The 16,726-nt window shown below is 42.2% G+C and overlaps 1 protein-coding gene across 1 annotated transcript in view; it reads right to left on the bottom strand.

Annotated features, from left to right (window-relative positions):
- PKD2L1 (polycystin 2 like 1, transient receptor potential cation channel) overlaps nucleotides 1-16,164 on the bottom strand; it is a 156,379-nt gene extending 140,215 nt beyond the window's left edge. The window contains exon 1 of the mRNA XM_073596448.1: nucleotides 15,820-16,164. Coding sequence (XP_073452549.1) covers nucleotides 15,820-16,093 — 274 coding nt within the window. The 5' untranslated portion in view covers nucleotides 16,094-16,164. The remainder of the gene's footprint in view (nucleotides 1-15,819) is intronic.
- Between the last annotated feature and the right edge of the window lie 562 nt (nucleotides 16,165-16,726).

Genomic DNA, 16,726 nt, shown 5'->3' with positions numbered 1-16,726 from the left:
TCTCAACCCCAGAGAACTGCCCCAGCCCCTCTGGCACACCTAGCAAGGTGGTAAATAACCTGATAATAATACACAACACAGTGCTGTACTTCAAGTTTACTTGAAGTAGAATAAAGTTTAGATTAACATAGTCAGCCAAGGTCTGTGTAAATAACCAGGACTTGGTTGAAACAGAACATGAAGAAAAAAAAACAGTCAGTAACCCTATGCAACAAATAAAAGGGTAAATAACAATATACACAGGTTGAGTAGGTTCCCCTATATGTGACAAATGCTATGGCTAAAGGGGAACCCCAGGCCGGCCTATAACACTTCCAATACACAAAAGGAAGGGATTCTAAACAACTGTGGCGTGTCCCCTTTAAGAGTTACCTCAGTAATGTACCCTGAGTAAAGCTTTGCATTTAGTCTCTTCACCGGCATGTAGGAGCTCTGTGTATAAAAGGTCTTTTAACATAACAGAGTGATGAGGAGGAATGTAAGTAGCTGGTGCTGTGATGTAACCTTTATGTGTTCCAGATAACAGGGCCTGTACACAACATTCAATTGTGGTATCTTATGGAATGCCATAAAGTTCCTGGGCAAAGCCCTCTCACCAATACTTTACACAATCAGCGGTCCTCCACAGAGCGAGCGATCGATCGACTCTCCTGGCTACAGGAGTGTGTCACAAGGGCATCCTGTCTTTGAGCTGTTGAAACAACCTCTCCTGTGAACGTTCTCTGCAGCTACAGAGCGTCTTGCTGGAGCATGCGTGTGTCACTGGGCATGCCGCAATCCCCCTCACACACAGCAACAGAGGGGTTGCTCTCCTCATGAGATCCAGCAAACAAGGGCCCTGGCCTAGTCCCTCCCTGTCCTTCGTAGTCTCTGCCACAATCCTCCTGGGATTTGTAGTCTAGTCTCTTAAACAGTCAATCAGCTTGCCTTGTGTTATGACTTAATTTCCCACACTTCTCTGCTGCTGCTTCCTGGTGATTGGCTGTCAGTCTCTTCCAATAGGAAGGCTAAAGAGCAAGCAGTTCTGTGTGTGTGAGAAAAGAGGAAGAGGGGTTAAAAAGCCCACGTAGCTGCTAGTAGGCAGCTCTCCCCTCATGGATTGAATCAGCCTGAAGTGGTACCTGCTACACAAACAAAAACAAAAAACTGAATTTGGAGATTTGAAGGAGGCTGAGAGCAATAAACGGTACTTTAATGATTTAAAGTGGTTGTACACCCTGAACAACCACTTTTACCTACATGTAAGCCTATATTAAGGCTTACCTGTAGGTGCTTGAAATATCTCCTAAACCTCCACGGTTTAGGAGATATTTACAAAAGACCCGAGCGCCGTGCCGTTTCTAATAGGGGTCATGCTGTGACTGGCGGCTCCGGTGCGCATGTGCGGGAGTGACGTCATGCGACTCTGGCCAGTCACAGAGCCGGAGTTCGCGGCCTCGGAAGGAAGAGGGGTGAAGATGGACGCTCCCTTCTAGTGGGGACAACGGTGACATCGCAGGCTCAGCTAAGTGACACATAATGGGCTACTATGTGATGCATAGTAGCCCATTATGCTTTACCTTTGCAGGGAAATAAAGAGGAAGTAAAACCCACCAGGCCTTTCTACAAGCACATTTGATGCATTATGTGGTGTCTGTCTCCATGTGAGAAGTGATCTTAAAGCAAGTGTGAAAGAGGACCTAGTTGATGGAGAGTGTGATGAGGCTGAAGCATTTTGGGTAGAACTGTATATTGGTGTACCTACTAAAAAAGTAATCATTGGAGTTTGTTATAGACCTCCCAGTGTAAATGAGGAGGTGGAGACTCAGCTGCTTACACAGATAGAAAGGGCTGCAAGGGCTGGGACAGTGATAATAATGGGGTATTTTAACTACCCGGAAATTGACTGGAGTAATGGCACTGCAGGAACAGTTAAAGGGCAAAAATGTATAAACCTATTACAAGACAATTTTATGCTACAGTTCATAGAGGCCACAACTAGGAATGCAGGATGCGGTAAGCAACAAGCTCATACTGGACATATAAAAACACATAAAGGGGTTGTAAAGTCAGAAGGTTTTTAATCTTAATGCAATAAGTGTGCAGTAGCCCCCCTTGGCCCCCCTAACACTTACGGGAGCCCCATCTTTATCGAGCGATGTCCACTAGTCTCTCACCCATCCGGGACTCTCCCTCCTGATTGGCTGAAACACAGCAGCGGCGCCATTGGCTCCCGCTGCTGTCAGTCAAAGTCAGTTAGCCAATCAGGCAAGAGAAGGGGCAGGGCCGAAACACAGCTCTGTGTCTGAATGGACACACGGAGCTGTAGCTCGGCTTGGGTGCCCCCATAGCAAGCTGCTTGCTGTGGGGGCACTCAACAGGAGAGAGGAGCCAGGAGCACAGAAGAGGGACCCGAGAAGAAGAGAATCTGGGCTACTCTGTGCAAATCCATTGCAACAAAGGAGGTAAGTATAACATGTTTGTTATTTTTATAGAAAAAAAAAGAGACTTTACCATCACGAGCGGATTTTCCATCGGAAAAAACTTGGATGGTTTTTCCGACGGAATTCTGCTCAGGCTTGGCTTGCATACACACGGTCACACAAAAGTTCTCGGAACTTTCGAATATCAAGAACGCGGTGACGTACAACACTACGACGAGCTGAGAAAATGAAGTTCAAAGCTTCCGAGCATGCGCAGGAATTTTGCGCATCGGAATTTGGACAGACGATCAGAATTTCCGATCAGAACTTTTCCCTACCGAAAAATTGAGAACATGCTCTCAATCATTTGCTGGCCAAAATTCCACCAGCAAAAGTCCGATGGAGCATACACATACGCATTTTCTGACCAAAAGCTCTCATTGGACTTTTGCTGGCGGAATTTCCGATCGTGTGTATGGGGCAGAAGAGAACAAATTTTCCAAGGATGAGAGCTGCTCTCCAAGACTGAGACTGGGAGGGAATATTGGCATCGCTGAACACAGAACAGAAATGGGAATTCTTCAAAAAGACTTATGTGAATTCACTGCAAAGTATATTCCCATGGGCAATAAGTTTAAAAGGCTAAAAATAAAACCTATGTGGCTCACAGCCAAAGTTAAAAAACTATAAATAATAAGAATAGAGCTTTGAAAAAATAAAAAAAATAAAGGAACAAATCATTGTTTAAATGTTAGAAAGAATATAACAGGATATGTAAAATGGAATTCAAGGATGCAAAAATTCAGAACGAATGACAGATTGCGAAAGATAGTAGGACAAACCCCCAAAAATTCTTGAAATATATTAATACCAAAAAGGTCAGGTCTAAGCATGTAGGCCCTTTATAAAATAATCTAGAGTGGGTGACTGGGGTCAAAGAGAAGACAAATTTATTAAATACCTTCTTTAGCTCTGTGTATACAAAGGAGCATGGGGGAGCGCATGTTCATAATAGGGATGGTATTGACACAGCCCCAAATGATCTACAATGGCTCAAAAGTGATATGGTCCAGAAAGATTTAGACAGAATAAAGGTGGATAAAGCACCTGGACTAGATGGCATCCACCCACAGATCCTAAAAGAATTGAGCTCTGTCTTTTCAAAGCCATTGTTTCTAATTTTTAGGGACTCTGTAATGACTGGCATAGTACCACTGGATTGGCACAAGGCCAATGTGGTGCCTATATTTAAAAAGGGATCAAAGTCTTTAAAAAACCTGTCCCCCCACGGGAGACGGACTGTGGCGATCGGTGCCCCCCCACGGGAGACAGATAGTGGCAATCAGTGGCCTTTCCTTAGGAGGCCAATGCTCCAGCTTGCAGGTTGCAGGCTCCAGGGAAGTGGAGGGCCGTTGTTTGTGCTCCAGGCCAAACAGGAAGTGGGTCCGATTGGCCAGGACTCCCAAGACTCCCTGGCCAATTGGGTGTCAGGACCGGCTTCCTGATTGGCCAGGAGGAAAACCAGGAAGACAATAGCAAATATTAATTTGCTGTTGTCACACAACTGTGTGGACTCAGGGCACTGCGCTCCGTGTCCACCCTTTTTTGAAGCCTTTTAAAACCTCTGGCTCTAATCACGTGCTTAAGAAAAACAAAAAACGATGGAATCCATGCATCTGGCACCCCGCATGTAAATTACGGGGCCGAATGCATGAACGGGCCACCACTGACTTGGAAAACTCCGTTTCTAAATGGATAGAAAACTGGCTAAAAGGCTGAATTTAGAGAGTAGTGGTTAATGATTCTTACTCTGAATGGTCTAAGGTTATCTGTGGTATACCGCAAGGTTCAGTGTTGGGACCCCTACTTTTTAATACATTTATAAATGATATAGGGTCTGGGATTAAAAGTACCATTTCAGTGTTTGTAGATGACACCAAGCTATACAGTGAAATAATGTCCTTATAGGATGTCTCCACCTTACAAGCCGACCTCAATGCATTGTTTAATTGTGCAACTATGTGGCAAATGAGGGTTAATGTTGATAAATGTAAAGTTGCACTTTGTTGGGGCTAACAATATGCATGCATCATACATACTAGGGGGAGTATAACTGGGAAAATCAATGGTGGAGAAGGATCTGGGTGTTTTGGTAGATCATAAGCTTAATAATAGCATGCAATGGCAAGTTGTGGTTTCCAAAGCAAGCAAAATCCTTTCTTGTATTAAAGTGGTGTTCCACCTGCAATTTTTTTTAGTCAGCAGCTACAAACATGGTAGCTGCTGACTTTTAATAAGGACACTTACCTGTCCAGGGAGCCCGCAATGTCACCCCCCCCCCCCCAGGCCAATCCGTCCATTGGATCGGGTGCAGGCGCCGCCAATATCTAACTAAGGGAAATCAGCAGTGGAGCCTTGTGGCTTCACTGCCTGTTTCCTACTGCGCATGCACAAGTCGCGTGGCGCTTTGTGAATGGCCAGCTGTCCTCTGCGACACACACAGGTCCCAGAAGACAGCGGAGGGGGGGGCTCGCCACACAAAAGGAAATTACGTCCTGCGCCACGCGGACCAGATGGATCGGAAGTACAGGTACGATAGAAGGTAAAAAGGTACGATAGAAAAGACTCCAGAGAGAAAGATATAATTTTGCCCCTGTACAAATCATTAATAAGTCCTCATCTGGAATATGCAGTTCAGTTTTGAGCACCAATTTACAAAAAGGATATTGGGGAACTGGAGAAAGTGCAGAGAAGGGCAAACAAACTGATAAGAGACACGGAGAAGCTCAGCTATGAGGAAAGATTAGAGGAACAGAATTTATTCTCTTTTGAGAAAAGGAGATTAAGAGGGGATATGATCAACATGTATAAATGCATAAGTGATCCATATAGTGAACTTGGTATTGAGTTATTCACTGTAAGGTCATCACAGAGGACAGGGGGCACTCTTTACACCTGGAGAAAAAAGAGATTTAATCTCCAAATATGGAAAGTTTTTTCATAGTAAGAGCTGTGAAAATGTGGACTAGACTCCCTCAAGAGCTGGTTCTGGCTAGCTCAGTAGATTAGGATTTTATGTGATAGACCAACACAAAGTATAGTGTTCATTTGTATTCAGCCCCCTTTACTCTGATACCCTTAACTAAAATCTAGTGGAAACAATTGCCCAGAAGTCACCTAATTAGTAAATGGAGTTCACCTGTGTGTAATTTAATCTCAGTATAAATACAGCTGTTCCGTGAAGCCCTCAGAGGTTTTGTTAGAGAACCTTAGTAAACAAACAGCATCATGAAGGCCAAGGAACACACCAGAGAGGCCAAGGATAAAGTTGCGGAGAAGTTTAAAGCAGGGTTAGGTTATAAAATAATATCCCAAGCTTTGAACATTTCATGGAGCACTGTGCAATCTATCATCCTACAATGGAAAGTATGGCACAACTGCAAACCTACCAAGACATGGCTGTCCACCTAAAGTGGCAAGCCTGGCAAGGAGAGCATTAATCAGAGAAGCAGCCAAGAGGCCCATGGTAACTCTGAAGGGGCAGCAGAGATCCACAGCTCAGGTGGGAGAATGTGTCCACAGCACACCTATTAGTTGTGCACGCCACAAATCTGGCCTTTATGGAAGAGTGTCATTGCTGAAAGAAAACCATAAGAACTCCCGTTTGCAGTTTGCGAGAAGCCATGTGGGGGACACAGCAAACATGTGGAAGAAGGTACTCTGGTCAGATGAGACCAAAATGTAACTTTTTGGCCTAAAAGCAAAACGCTATGTGTGGCGGAAAACTAATGCCCTGTACACACAATAGGATTTTCCGATGGAAAATGTGTGATAGGACCTTGTTGTCGGAAATTCCGACCGTGTGTAGGCTCCATCACACATTTTCCATAGGAATTTCCGACACACAAAGTTTGAGAGCTTGCTATAAAATTTTCCGACAACAAAATCCGTTGTCGGAAATTCCGATCGTGTGTACACAAATCCGACACACAAAGTGCCACGCATGCTTAGAATAAATTAAGAGATGAAAGCTATTGGCTACTGCCCCGTTTATAGTCCCGACGTACGTGTTTTACGTCACCGCGTTCAGAACGATCGGATTTTCCGACAACTTTTTGTGACCGTGTGTATGCAAGACAAGTTTGAGCCAATATCCGTCGGAAAAAATCCTAGGATTTTCTTGTCGGAATGTCTGATTAATGTCCGACCGTGTGTACAGGGCATAACACTGCACATCACCTTGAACACATCACCCTCACCGTGAAAACAAGGTCAGCAGCATCATGTTTTTGGGATGCTTTTCTTCAGCAAGGAACATGGGAGCTAGTCAGAGTTGATGGGAAGATGGATGAAGCCAAATACAGGGCAATCTAAAGCCCCATACACACGATAGGGCTTTGTACAAACTTTCCCTTGGATTTTTGTACAAAGGGCATTGGCCATAAGTTTGTATTGCATACAGACAGCAGGACTTTTCCAGCCAACTTTCACCAAATCACGTGGTTTTTCAGCTCTTTACCACCACCCTTTGGTCAACTTCTGTATTGTTGTCTGATATTGTGTCAATCTCGCCACTTTTATCGATGAGATTGACACCTTGCGAGCCAGGTTCACACTGGTGCGGGGATCCGACTTGGATCCCCGCCAATGCCAAGCACTGTGTTTGGTATGAATCTTGAAGGGGAACTCCACGCCAAATTTTATGCCCTCCAGGGGCATACCAGGCCCTTAGATCTGGTATGGATTTTAAGGGGAACCCCCTACACTAAAAAAACAGTGTGGGGGTCCCCCCCATAATCCATACCAGACCCTTATCCAAGCGCGCAGCCCGGCCGGTCAGGAAAGGGGGTGGGGAAGAGCAAATGGCAAGGCAAGCCGTACCAGGCTGCATGCCCTCAACATGGGGGTGGGTGCTTAGGGAGAGGGGGGCGCCCTGCGGCCCCCCTCCCCCAAAGCACCTTGTCCCCATGTTGATGAGGACAAGGGCCTCTTCCCGACAACCCTGGCCGTTGGTTTTTGGGGTCTGCGGGTGAGGGGCTTATCGGAATCCGGGAGCCCGCTTTAATAAGGGGGCCCCCAGATACCGGCCCCCACCCTATGTGAATGAGTATGGGGTACATCGTACTCCTACCCATTCACCCAGGGAAAAAAGTGTCAATAAAAAAACACAGTACACAGGTTTTTAAAGTAATATATTAGGCAGCTCCGGGGTCTTCTTCCGACTTCGAGGGTCTTCTTCCAACTTCGGGGGTCTTCTTCCGACTTCAGGGGTCTTCTTCCGACTTTGGGGCTCTCTCCGGCGTCTTCTCCCGGTGTCCGGATCTTCTGCCGGCTCCTCCGCTATCTTCTGCCGCTCTTTTGCTAACGGTGGCCCGGACTTCTGGATCTCCTTCTTCCCTCTTCTCTTCTTCCGATGTTGACACGACGCGGAGGAGCCGGCAGAAGATCCGGACACCGGGAGAAGACGCCGGAGAGACCCCCAAAGTTTTTAGGGGGTTCCCCTTAAAACCCATACCAGACTGAAGGGCCTGGTATTCCCCCAGAGGGGAATTCCCCCTCGCGCCTGCCGCAGTAGGAAAATGTGTTTTTCCTATTGCAGCCAGCGCGAGATGTACAGTACCCTGTCGCCGAGAACCAGTGCAAACACTCTCGCGGCTGCGTACTGTAGTTTGTACAAAAGTTCAATGCTTTTGTGTACAAACGGACTTTGCTCCATCAGACTTTTGTTGCCGGAAAGTTTGTGTGTTCGCACAGCCAACAAAAGTCTGATGGAAACAGAAAAAGTTTGTCCGATGGAGCGTACACACGGTCGGATGTTGCTCCAAAACAGCTAATTTGCATGTTTGTTGTCAAAAAGTCAGATCGTGTGTACGGCCTTTAGGAAAAAACCTGTTAGAAGTCTGCAAAAGACTTGAGACTGGGGTGGAGGTTCACCTTCCAGCAGGACAACGACTCTAAACATACAGCTACAATGGAATGGTTTAGATCAAAGCATATTCATGTGTTAGAATGGCCCAGTCAAAGTCTGGACCTAAATCTAATTGAGAATCTGTGGCAAGACTTGAAAATTGCTGTCCACAGACGCTCTCCATCCAATCTGACAGAGCTTGAGCTATTTTGCAAAGAAGAATGGGCACAAATGTCACTCTTTAGATGTGCAAAGCTGGTAGAGACATAACCAAAATTACACACAGGTGAACTTCATTTACTAATTAGGTGACTTCTGAAGGCAATTGTTTACACTAGATTTTAGTTAGGGGTATCAGAGTAAAGGGGGCTGAATACAAACGCACGCCACACTTTTCAGATATTCATTTGTAAAAAGAATTGAAACCCATTTATCCTTTTCCTTCCACTTCACTTCATGTGGCACTTTGTGTTGGTCTATCACATAAAATCCAAATAAAATACATTTACCTTTTTGGTTGCAACATGACAAAATGTGGAAAATTTCAAGGGGTGTGAATACTTTTTCAAGGCACTGTTAAGTTGACCCAGGAAGTATCCGATTGCCTCTCGGAGGATCAGGAAGGAATTTCTTCCCCTGCTGGCGCAAATTAGGTCATGCTTTGCTGGGTTTTTTTTTGCATTCCTCTGGATCAGCTGTGGGTAAAGGATTGTGAATGTATTGTATGTTTTTTTCCCCCCTTGGTTGAGCTGAATGGACTTGTGTCTTTTTTCAACCTGACTATGTAACTAGGAGACGATACACTCCTGCATGCAGTTTGCCTCAAGTTTTTGTGCTATTTCCAAGAGGGGCTGAGAGCTCCTAGTCTGTAATGGATGTTTGCTTCTAAATCCACTAAGGACTGTGTACAGAAAGGAAAGAAAACAATTCAGGATCTTTTTGTATCAAGGTAGGAGGTTGTCCCCTGTTGTTGTTCTTGATTCAAGTTGGGCATCCCATAAATCCTTTCACCCATCCAAGTTGATACCCCTAATAAAATATATAGAAAAAAGGACCAAAGGTGGACATGGACTTTAATTTGCTACAAATTTAAAGTCTGTGTCCACCTTTGGTGGTGAGTATTGTCTCCATCATTTACCCCTAATAAAACATAAAAACAAAGCCAAGGGCTTGACTTCTTGTGTCTGGATGCAAGAGGAGAATGCTTGTTGCCTGGCTGTGCAGTAGTAGGGGAACCAGTTACCAGCAGCTCCTGCAGGGGTAGTGCTACACAAGGAATACTGTTCATTTCCCTAAACAAGCATTCTCACCCTGTCCACACAGAGCAAAGGAATAAACCCTCTGCAAAGTAAAGACTTCAAGCATTAACATGTATCATTGATCAAAATGTAAAATGGTAAATTAATTTCCACATTGGGTTTCAATTATTTCTAGCCCACTCCTATTATTCTAAACAATCTTGAACTTTGTAAACTTACCTTGTGAAGATCCCCACACATTTATTTCTTTGCATTCTGTGACACATATTCACTATGTTCTGTGAGTAGGCACTGCTGTGCAACAGAATTCACAGAGCCTGCCTTCCCAAGGTACCACGGGATATGTAGTTATTAGAAATTTTAAGTAAACAGCAGAGTAGAAGCTTCACAGCATGCAGGGAATCCAGGAAGTTGTGGAAAGAGATGACCAGCAAACAGGCAGCTTTTACAACATAAAATTTGATTTTTCAAGTAAGCTTATATTGGATTGCTAAATATAATTAAAGGTACTACGAAGAACCCCCTAACGGGGCTTTAGAGCAGCCAATAAAAATACCATGTAGATCAGGGATCCTCAAACTACGGCCCTCCAGCTGTTGCAGAACTACACATCCCATGAGGCATTGTAAAACTCTGAAATTCACAGACATGACTAGGCATGATGGGAATTATAGTTCCTGAACACCTGGAGGGCCGCAGTTTGAAGACCCCTGATGTAGATAGTCAAAAAAGTTAATTTTATTGATACAAAGAATGGTATAAAACAGGTGGGTTCTAACCTTAGAGTCAGGACATGAACTGGAGTACAATGTAAAAGTCACAGCGGACAATGCCCGTGATAAGGAACAATGTATCAATATCAATAAAATTAACTTTGTTGACTATCTACATGGTATTTTTATTGGCTGCTCTAAAGCCCCGTTAGGGGGTTGTTCGTAGTACCTTTCATGCATCTTGTGGGGTGTGCAGCCTAGATGTCTGTACTCATGTGAGTGTCTCTGGTTGATCATTTTTGCTAAATATATTTAATGTGTGTATTGCTGTTGCAATGCTGATGTTATAAAATGAAAGTGTATTCTGTGGACAAAGATTTTCTTTAATTTGATGGTATTTACATGCCAATAGGGTGAATAATGCAGTGTCTTCCTTTTTAAGGGATCAAAAGTAGTTGAACAACTGAGTGTCAAGTTGCCCTATGGGTCTGGTATTGGCATTTCTCTGTTTATTTTATTAAGAATTTATATCATCAATTCATATTAGTGTTAGTATCACGTGTGGAGATTGTATTTGGCAGAGATAGAGAAGAATAAGACAGAGAGATAGCAGAAACAACAGAAGTGGTTAAATCAACAATCTGTCATATTTTAAAAAAGAAGGAATGTGCTGTTGAGAATAGAAATTCCAAAAGGCCTGGGTGACCACGAAAAACAACTGTGAGGGATAATTTTCTTTCCACGTTGAAGAAAAAATATTTTGCAGCATCTAGCCCAGTCAAGGACACTCTCCATAAAGTAGCAATATCACTGTCAAAGTATATGAACAAGAAAAAACTTCATTAAACTAACTTCAGAGGGTTAATTACAAGGTGCAAACCATTGGATAGCCCCATGAAAAGAAGCACAAGAAGAAGACTTGGCCAGATATAGCTAAAAAAAGCCTGTCCAATTTTGGAAAATAATTTTTGGACTGATGAAATGAAGAGCACCATGCAGCAAAATGATGGAAAGAGAAGATTGTGGCGAAAGGAAGAAACAGCTCATGATCCAACCATACCACATCATCTGTGAAACATAGATTGGGTCATGCTGGGTCACCAGTGTTTATTGATGATATGACTAGTGACAGAAGCAGCAGGATAAATTCTGAAGTGTATTGGGATATATTATCTGCTCAGATTCAGCCAAATGCTCCAAAACATACCACAGAAACAACTGAAGAGCTTTTAAAGGCAAAGAAGTGGAATATTCCCCAAACTACAATAACTCAGCTGAACATGCATCTCATTTGCTAAAGACAAAACTGAAGACAGAAAGACCAACCAACAGGCAGCAACTGAAAAAAGCTGTACTGAAGACTTGGCAAAACATCACAATGGAGAAAACTCAGCATTTGGTGGTGTCAATGGCTTTCAGCCTTCAGGCAGTCATTGACTGCAAAGGATATTCCACAACATAAAGAAAATTATTATTATATTTGTGATTACAATAATTTTTCCTATTACTTTTTGAACCCTTGAAAATGGAGGAAATATTTATAAAAATATCTTTAATTCCTAAAACTCAAGCAATATTTTTTTTATTAAACCCCCTAAATTAAAGCTGAAAGTCTACACATCACATATTAAATGCTTTATTTCAAATCCACTGTGGATCTACTTAAAAACGATGTCACTGTCCACATTTTTCGGACCTAATTGTATTCAACATCAATACTTAATTTAAGTTTCTTCCCTTATAATAGTCACATCTAGAATTATTAATGTCCATCATGAAATTATTACAATAATAGTAATCTGCCGTACCATATATTATAATGAAATAGCCTCTGTTGTATTGTTGGTGCCCTTATTCTGCTTTACAAAAGCTCATATCTTCTAAGCACAAAGACCAGAAACCTGTATCACCTCTAGGACAGACCTTTACTGCTGCTCTGTGCAAACAATAAACCAGCTCCTCATCAACATTTTGTATCTATTGTTTAGCAACAGCAATTTAGAGGAGATATGGGTTTAGTTATACAATGCAATTTATCTATTATAAAATGCTTTAAAATACAGAGACCCTTGTCTATCATGGGTGACTATACCCAATAAGAGGGGTTTCCTATAGCAAATAATTAAAATGTAGCCATTATTTTCTAGCATAGATTAGCAAAAAACTATTGATGTCAAATCAGCTAATAGATAACCAACCACAATGGTGACCTAGGCAGCAGCTAAACAAATCCAGGAAGGCAGGGTTGTTAAGTGAAAATTCTCAAATTTTCCATGAAAACCGTGGTCTGTTTATTATACATGGTGTATTCCTTTGGCCCTGTCTGCCCTTGGTCTATTCATATTTCAAGCGTGGGTAGAGTTAGTGAAGGTTTCAGTTGTAAATAATTCAGTGGACTGCATCCAAGCACAGTACTATACAGAAGAACCTACCTCTGCAATTACTGCAGCTAGCTAGATGTGGTAGTTTTAGCATTTCAAAACTGCTGACCTCTTGATAATTTCCAATACAACAGTTTCTACAATTTCCAGAGGATGTGGTAAAAAAACATCCAGTGAGTATCAATTCTGTTGTCAAATACATCTTGTTAAGGGGTTCAAAGAACCTCTTTTTAGAACAATGCTGTGCACAGGATATACTGTACTTTCCACATCTAAAACCTTGCTTGCTGCAGCAGAAGACCATCTTTTTTTCCTGCCAGATAAGAACAGGAAAACAAGGCTACAGTGGAGACAGGATCAACAATGTGGGAATTTTTTTTGGCACACACTAGGCCTTTTTGGAAGCACCCTGGGAACAAGGATGTGTATAATGCTGCGTACACATGATCGGAAATGCCGCCAGCAAAACTCTGATGAGAGCTTTTGGTCGGAAAATGCGACCGTGTGTATGCTCCATTGGATTTTTGCTGGAGGAATTCCAGCCAGCAAAAGATTGTGGGCATGTTCTCTATTTTTCAGTCGGGAAAAGTTCCTATCCGAAAATGCGATTGTCTGTATGCAATTTGGATGCGCAAAAAGTTATGCATGCTCGGAAACAAATCGACGCATGCTCGGAAGCATTGAACTTCATTTTCTCGGCTCGTCGTAGTGTTGTATGTCACCACGTTCTTGACGGTCGAAAGTTCAGAGAACATTTGTGTGACCGTGTGTATGCAAGCGAAGCTTGAAAGGAATGCCGTCGAAAAAACCATCCAAGATTTTTCCGACGGAAATTCCGCTCGTGTGTACGGGGCATAAGAAGAGTGAAGGTGATGAAAGAAGATGGTTCTGGACATTCATTTCCAACCAACCTAATTCTGCCACCACCTACTCCCTGCAACCAGAATGCATTTTGAATCTAAGATATTGAATCCACAATGTTCAAACTTTCTCCAACAGTTTTTGTTAGTCCATGAGTACGCTAGACAGTATCTAATTTACAATAATCCATGAAAGTTTATTCTTAACTAGTTCCAAAAGTATTGTTGAGGAGTTCTTAGACTTGCATCTAAGATTTTGATTTGATCACAATCTAAAACGAGATTAGCATTAAGGCAGTGCAGCATAGGTCCCTGCCAACTACCTAGGCCTTCTCAATTGGGACTCAAACCCAACAGAGTTATTCCATCTAATTTAGAATTCAGCAAGCAGCAAGTCCATTGTAGTAGCTCCAACAATACTTTCTGGTCTGAGCCTGTCAGAATACCTCTATTGTTTTCAATACAGAAGTGGTCACTATCATACTGGGACCACTTACCAAACAGTAGCCCATACCAGAATAAGGCTTAATTGACCAGCAAGTACCAAGGCAAACCATGCACACTGCCAGAACTCATCAGCACAATGTCCATCTAAAAAAACTCAAAGATGTGGCCCGACAAAATCGTAATAAAGGACATAATGAACAATTGCAGAGAAAATGTTAGAAAGGAAACATGAAATAACTAATACCAGGAAACTAAGTACTTGGTCACACAGAGAGACTACAAACTGGCCCCATACCTGAAGACACACAGAATCTAAACCTGTACAGATTGAGTGCCCACAGCCTGGAAATCGAATCAGGGTGACACTGACCTACAAGCTGATGGAGAGTAGGCTATGCCAGTGGTGTAATCAGTGGGCCCAGAATAAGGCCAATTAGAGAAAATTAATGAGAGAACAGAGAAAGAAGAGAAAGAGAAGGATTCAATCATGTTTACCCCTTGTCAAGCTACAACTGTATTTTAAGACTAAATATCTCTACAGTACCTGTATAGAACATATATACTGAAAATGCATAAAAACAACCAAAAACATATATACTCATAGCAGTACTGTAACTGATGACTAATACAAATTACTTATGGAAAGAACAAGCCTAAAAAACCCAAATATGTCATTTTGTGGAACACTAAGGAGAGCTATGATTAATCATATAAATGTGTCTAGTTGGCCTGGTCTGGTCCACTGGGCATGAAGACGAAATTTTTTCCTCTGTCCCAAGTGAGTCTCTAAGTACCTGAACACACTCATTATTAATAAAGTGTATCAAGCAAAAATGTCTCAGTTATGGCTGTATCTGGGAATAGACACCTAAAGCTGCAGGCATCATTTTAGCTATTTCATTTTATGCATAATAGGCTTAGATCTTAAGGAAATAGAAGGGAGGGATAGATCGGATATACAGACAGAGACCTATGTAAACCTACCGTAAAAAAAATCTGTATAGTTTTATCAACATTTGTCACGTTGTTTGCCATTGTTGACCTTCTGATAATGCTAGCTACCTGGCTGTGTTTGGCATCAATACCCTCTGGGGCACTGACCTGGAAGAAACATTCAGATCTGGAAGGCCAAAGGTCATGATTTCCATCTCTAAGTCAGTGGAGTTCATTTACTAATGACAAACAGACTGTTCACTTTGCAAGGGAAGTTGCACTTTGCATTGAAATTTTACCCAGAGCCTAGCGAATGAGGTGAAGCACTGTTGAATTTCAAAAATCCATTTTTTTAAATTTTCCTTGCACGTGATTGCTATTCTTTGCAAAAGTAAAGTCTAACCACAATCACTAAATTCCTGGGGAAATTCACATGCCAAGTGTAACTTCCCTTGCAAAGTGAAGAGCATATTTGCCTTTATTAAATCAACTCTAGTCATTCAAAGAAGTAAAGCACTGCATTAGAACAAGAGCCAGAGAACAGGTATTTCCAGAAGAGAAATCCTGCGGCGGCAGCTTCTATCCTTTCCCATACAGATTTCAATTGACAAAAATTTACACATTTCAAATGCATTCATTTTGGTGGTAATTGAAATAGTGAAAATTGAAAATCAGATTGACGCAATTTGCAAAGTAGTAATGCTTCTCTTTTGCCATTATATAAACATCCATATAAAACATCTACCTGAACCAAAAATGCTCTCTAAATGTTGATGCACTACATGTCTCAGCATTACTAGCAGCAGACAAAGCCTCCTGGAGCTTGCAGTTTCCTATAATTGTGGTGCTCCAGCTTGCACAAGTATAGTCCAGAGAATAAGGGTAGATAAACTGGGCTGAAGATCAGTGAATTTACCTCTAATTCCTCGGCCAATGTTGCAACAGAATTGTGAACATAAGTTGCCCCTTTTAGTTCTCCTTTCTTCCTGATAAGGTGGAGGGTCCCCCAGGTGGTCCATACTGTCATATGGATTTTCCAGAATAGTTTTGGGATTGTATATGGCTTTGATCTTCAGAGAGGGGGAACCATCATATGCTGGATTATCCCAAGCTCTTTTTCCCAAATTATCCATTTCTTGCTCTTCCTTGAACTGATTTTCTGTCCGGCTCCTGAGCTTGGCAGGGTTCATACTGTCTGATGTATTGGCTCTTGTACACAGGTCAGCTCTGATATAGATTACACTCTGCTCCGCCACTAGACACTAATAGATCCGGCAGTGCACAGGTCTTTATATAGTGTCATTCAAGCTGTCTATTGTCTATGGGACATAACAATACATTACCACAGAAGGTTGTCCCAGGCTGTTGTAATAAAAGTGATTTCAGTTCATCCTTTTTCACACTTACAGGGCAGCAAGCAGATGAAGAATAATGATCTATTATGCTTTTGTAGATTATTTTACATAATTGACACCTAATTTATACATTGTACCAATTCAGGCATGCATCACTATACAAAAAAATGGTGCATTATTTTGATAATTTATGGATACCAATCTGAAACCACAGCTGGAGGTATTGAAGAAAAAATGTAAAAAATAAAAAGTTTTCTGCATACATGCTTTAAAAATGTTTTTGCTAAGTCTTGAAAGAAAAAGTTTTACACACATAGTAAAAGCATTTAGCATTTCTGCATTTATGTTCTAATCTGCCGGCTTCTGTAGGCTACATTCACACATTTGTGATCGGTTGCTGTGCATTAACATGCACCATGTTATGGCAGCCCATTGACACGGCTGCACAAAGCGAAGTGTGTTACAGTA

Source organism: Aquarana catesbeiana, linkage group LG08, assembly GCF_042186555.1.
Source record: "Aquarana catesbeiana isolate 2022-GZ linkage group LG08, ASM4218655v1, whole genome shotgun sequence".
Taxonomy (NCBI): Eukaryota; Metazoa; Chordata; class Amphibia; order Anura; family Ranidae; genus Aquarana; species Aquarana catesbeiana.
Note: the sequence above shows the minus strand (reverse complement) of the source record. Positions and strands in the feature narration are given on the sequence as shown.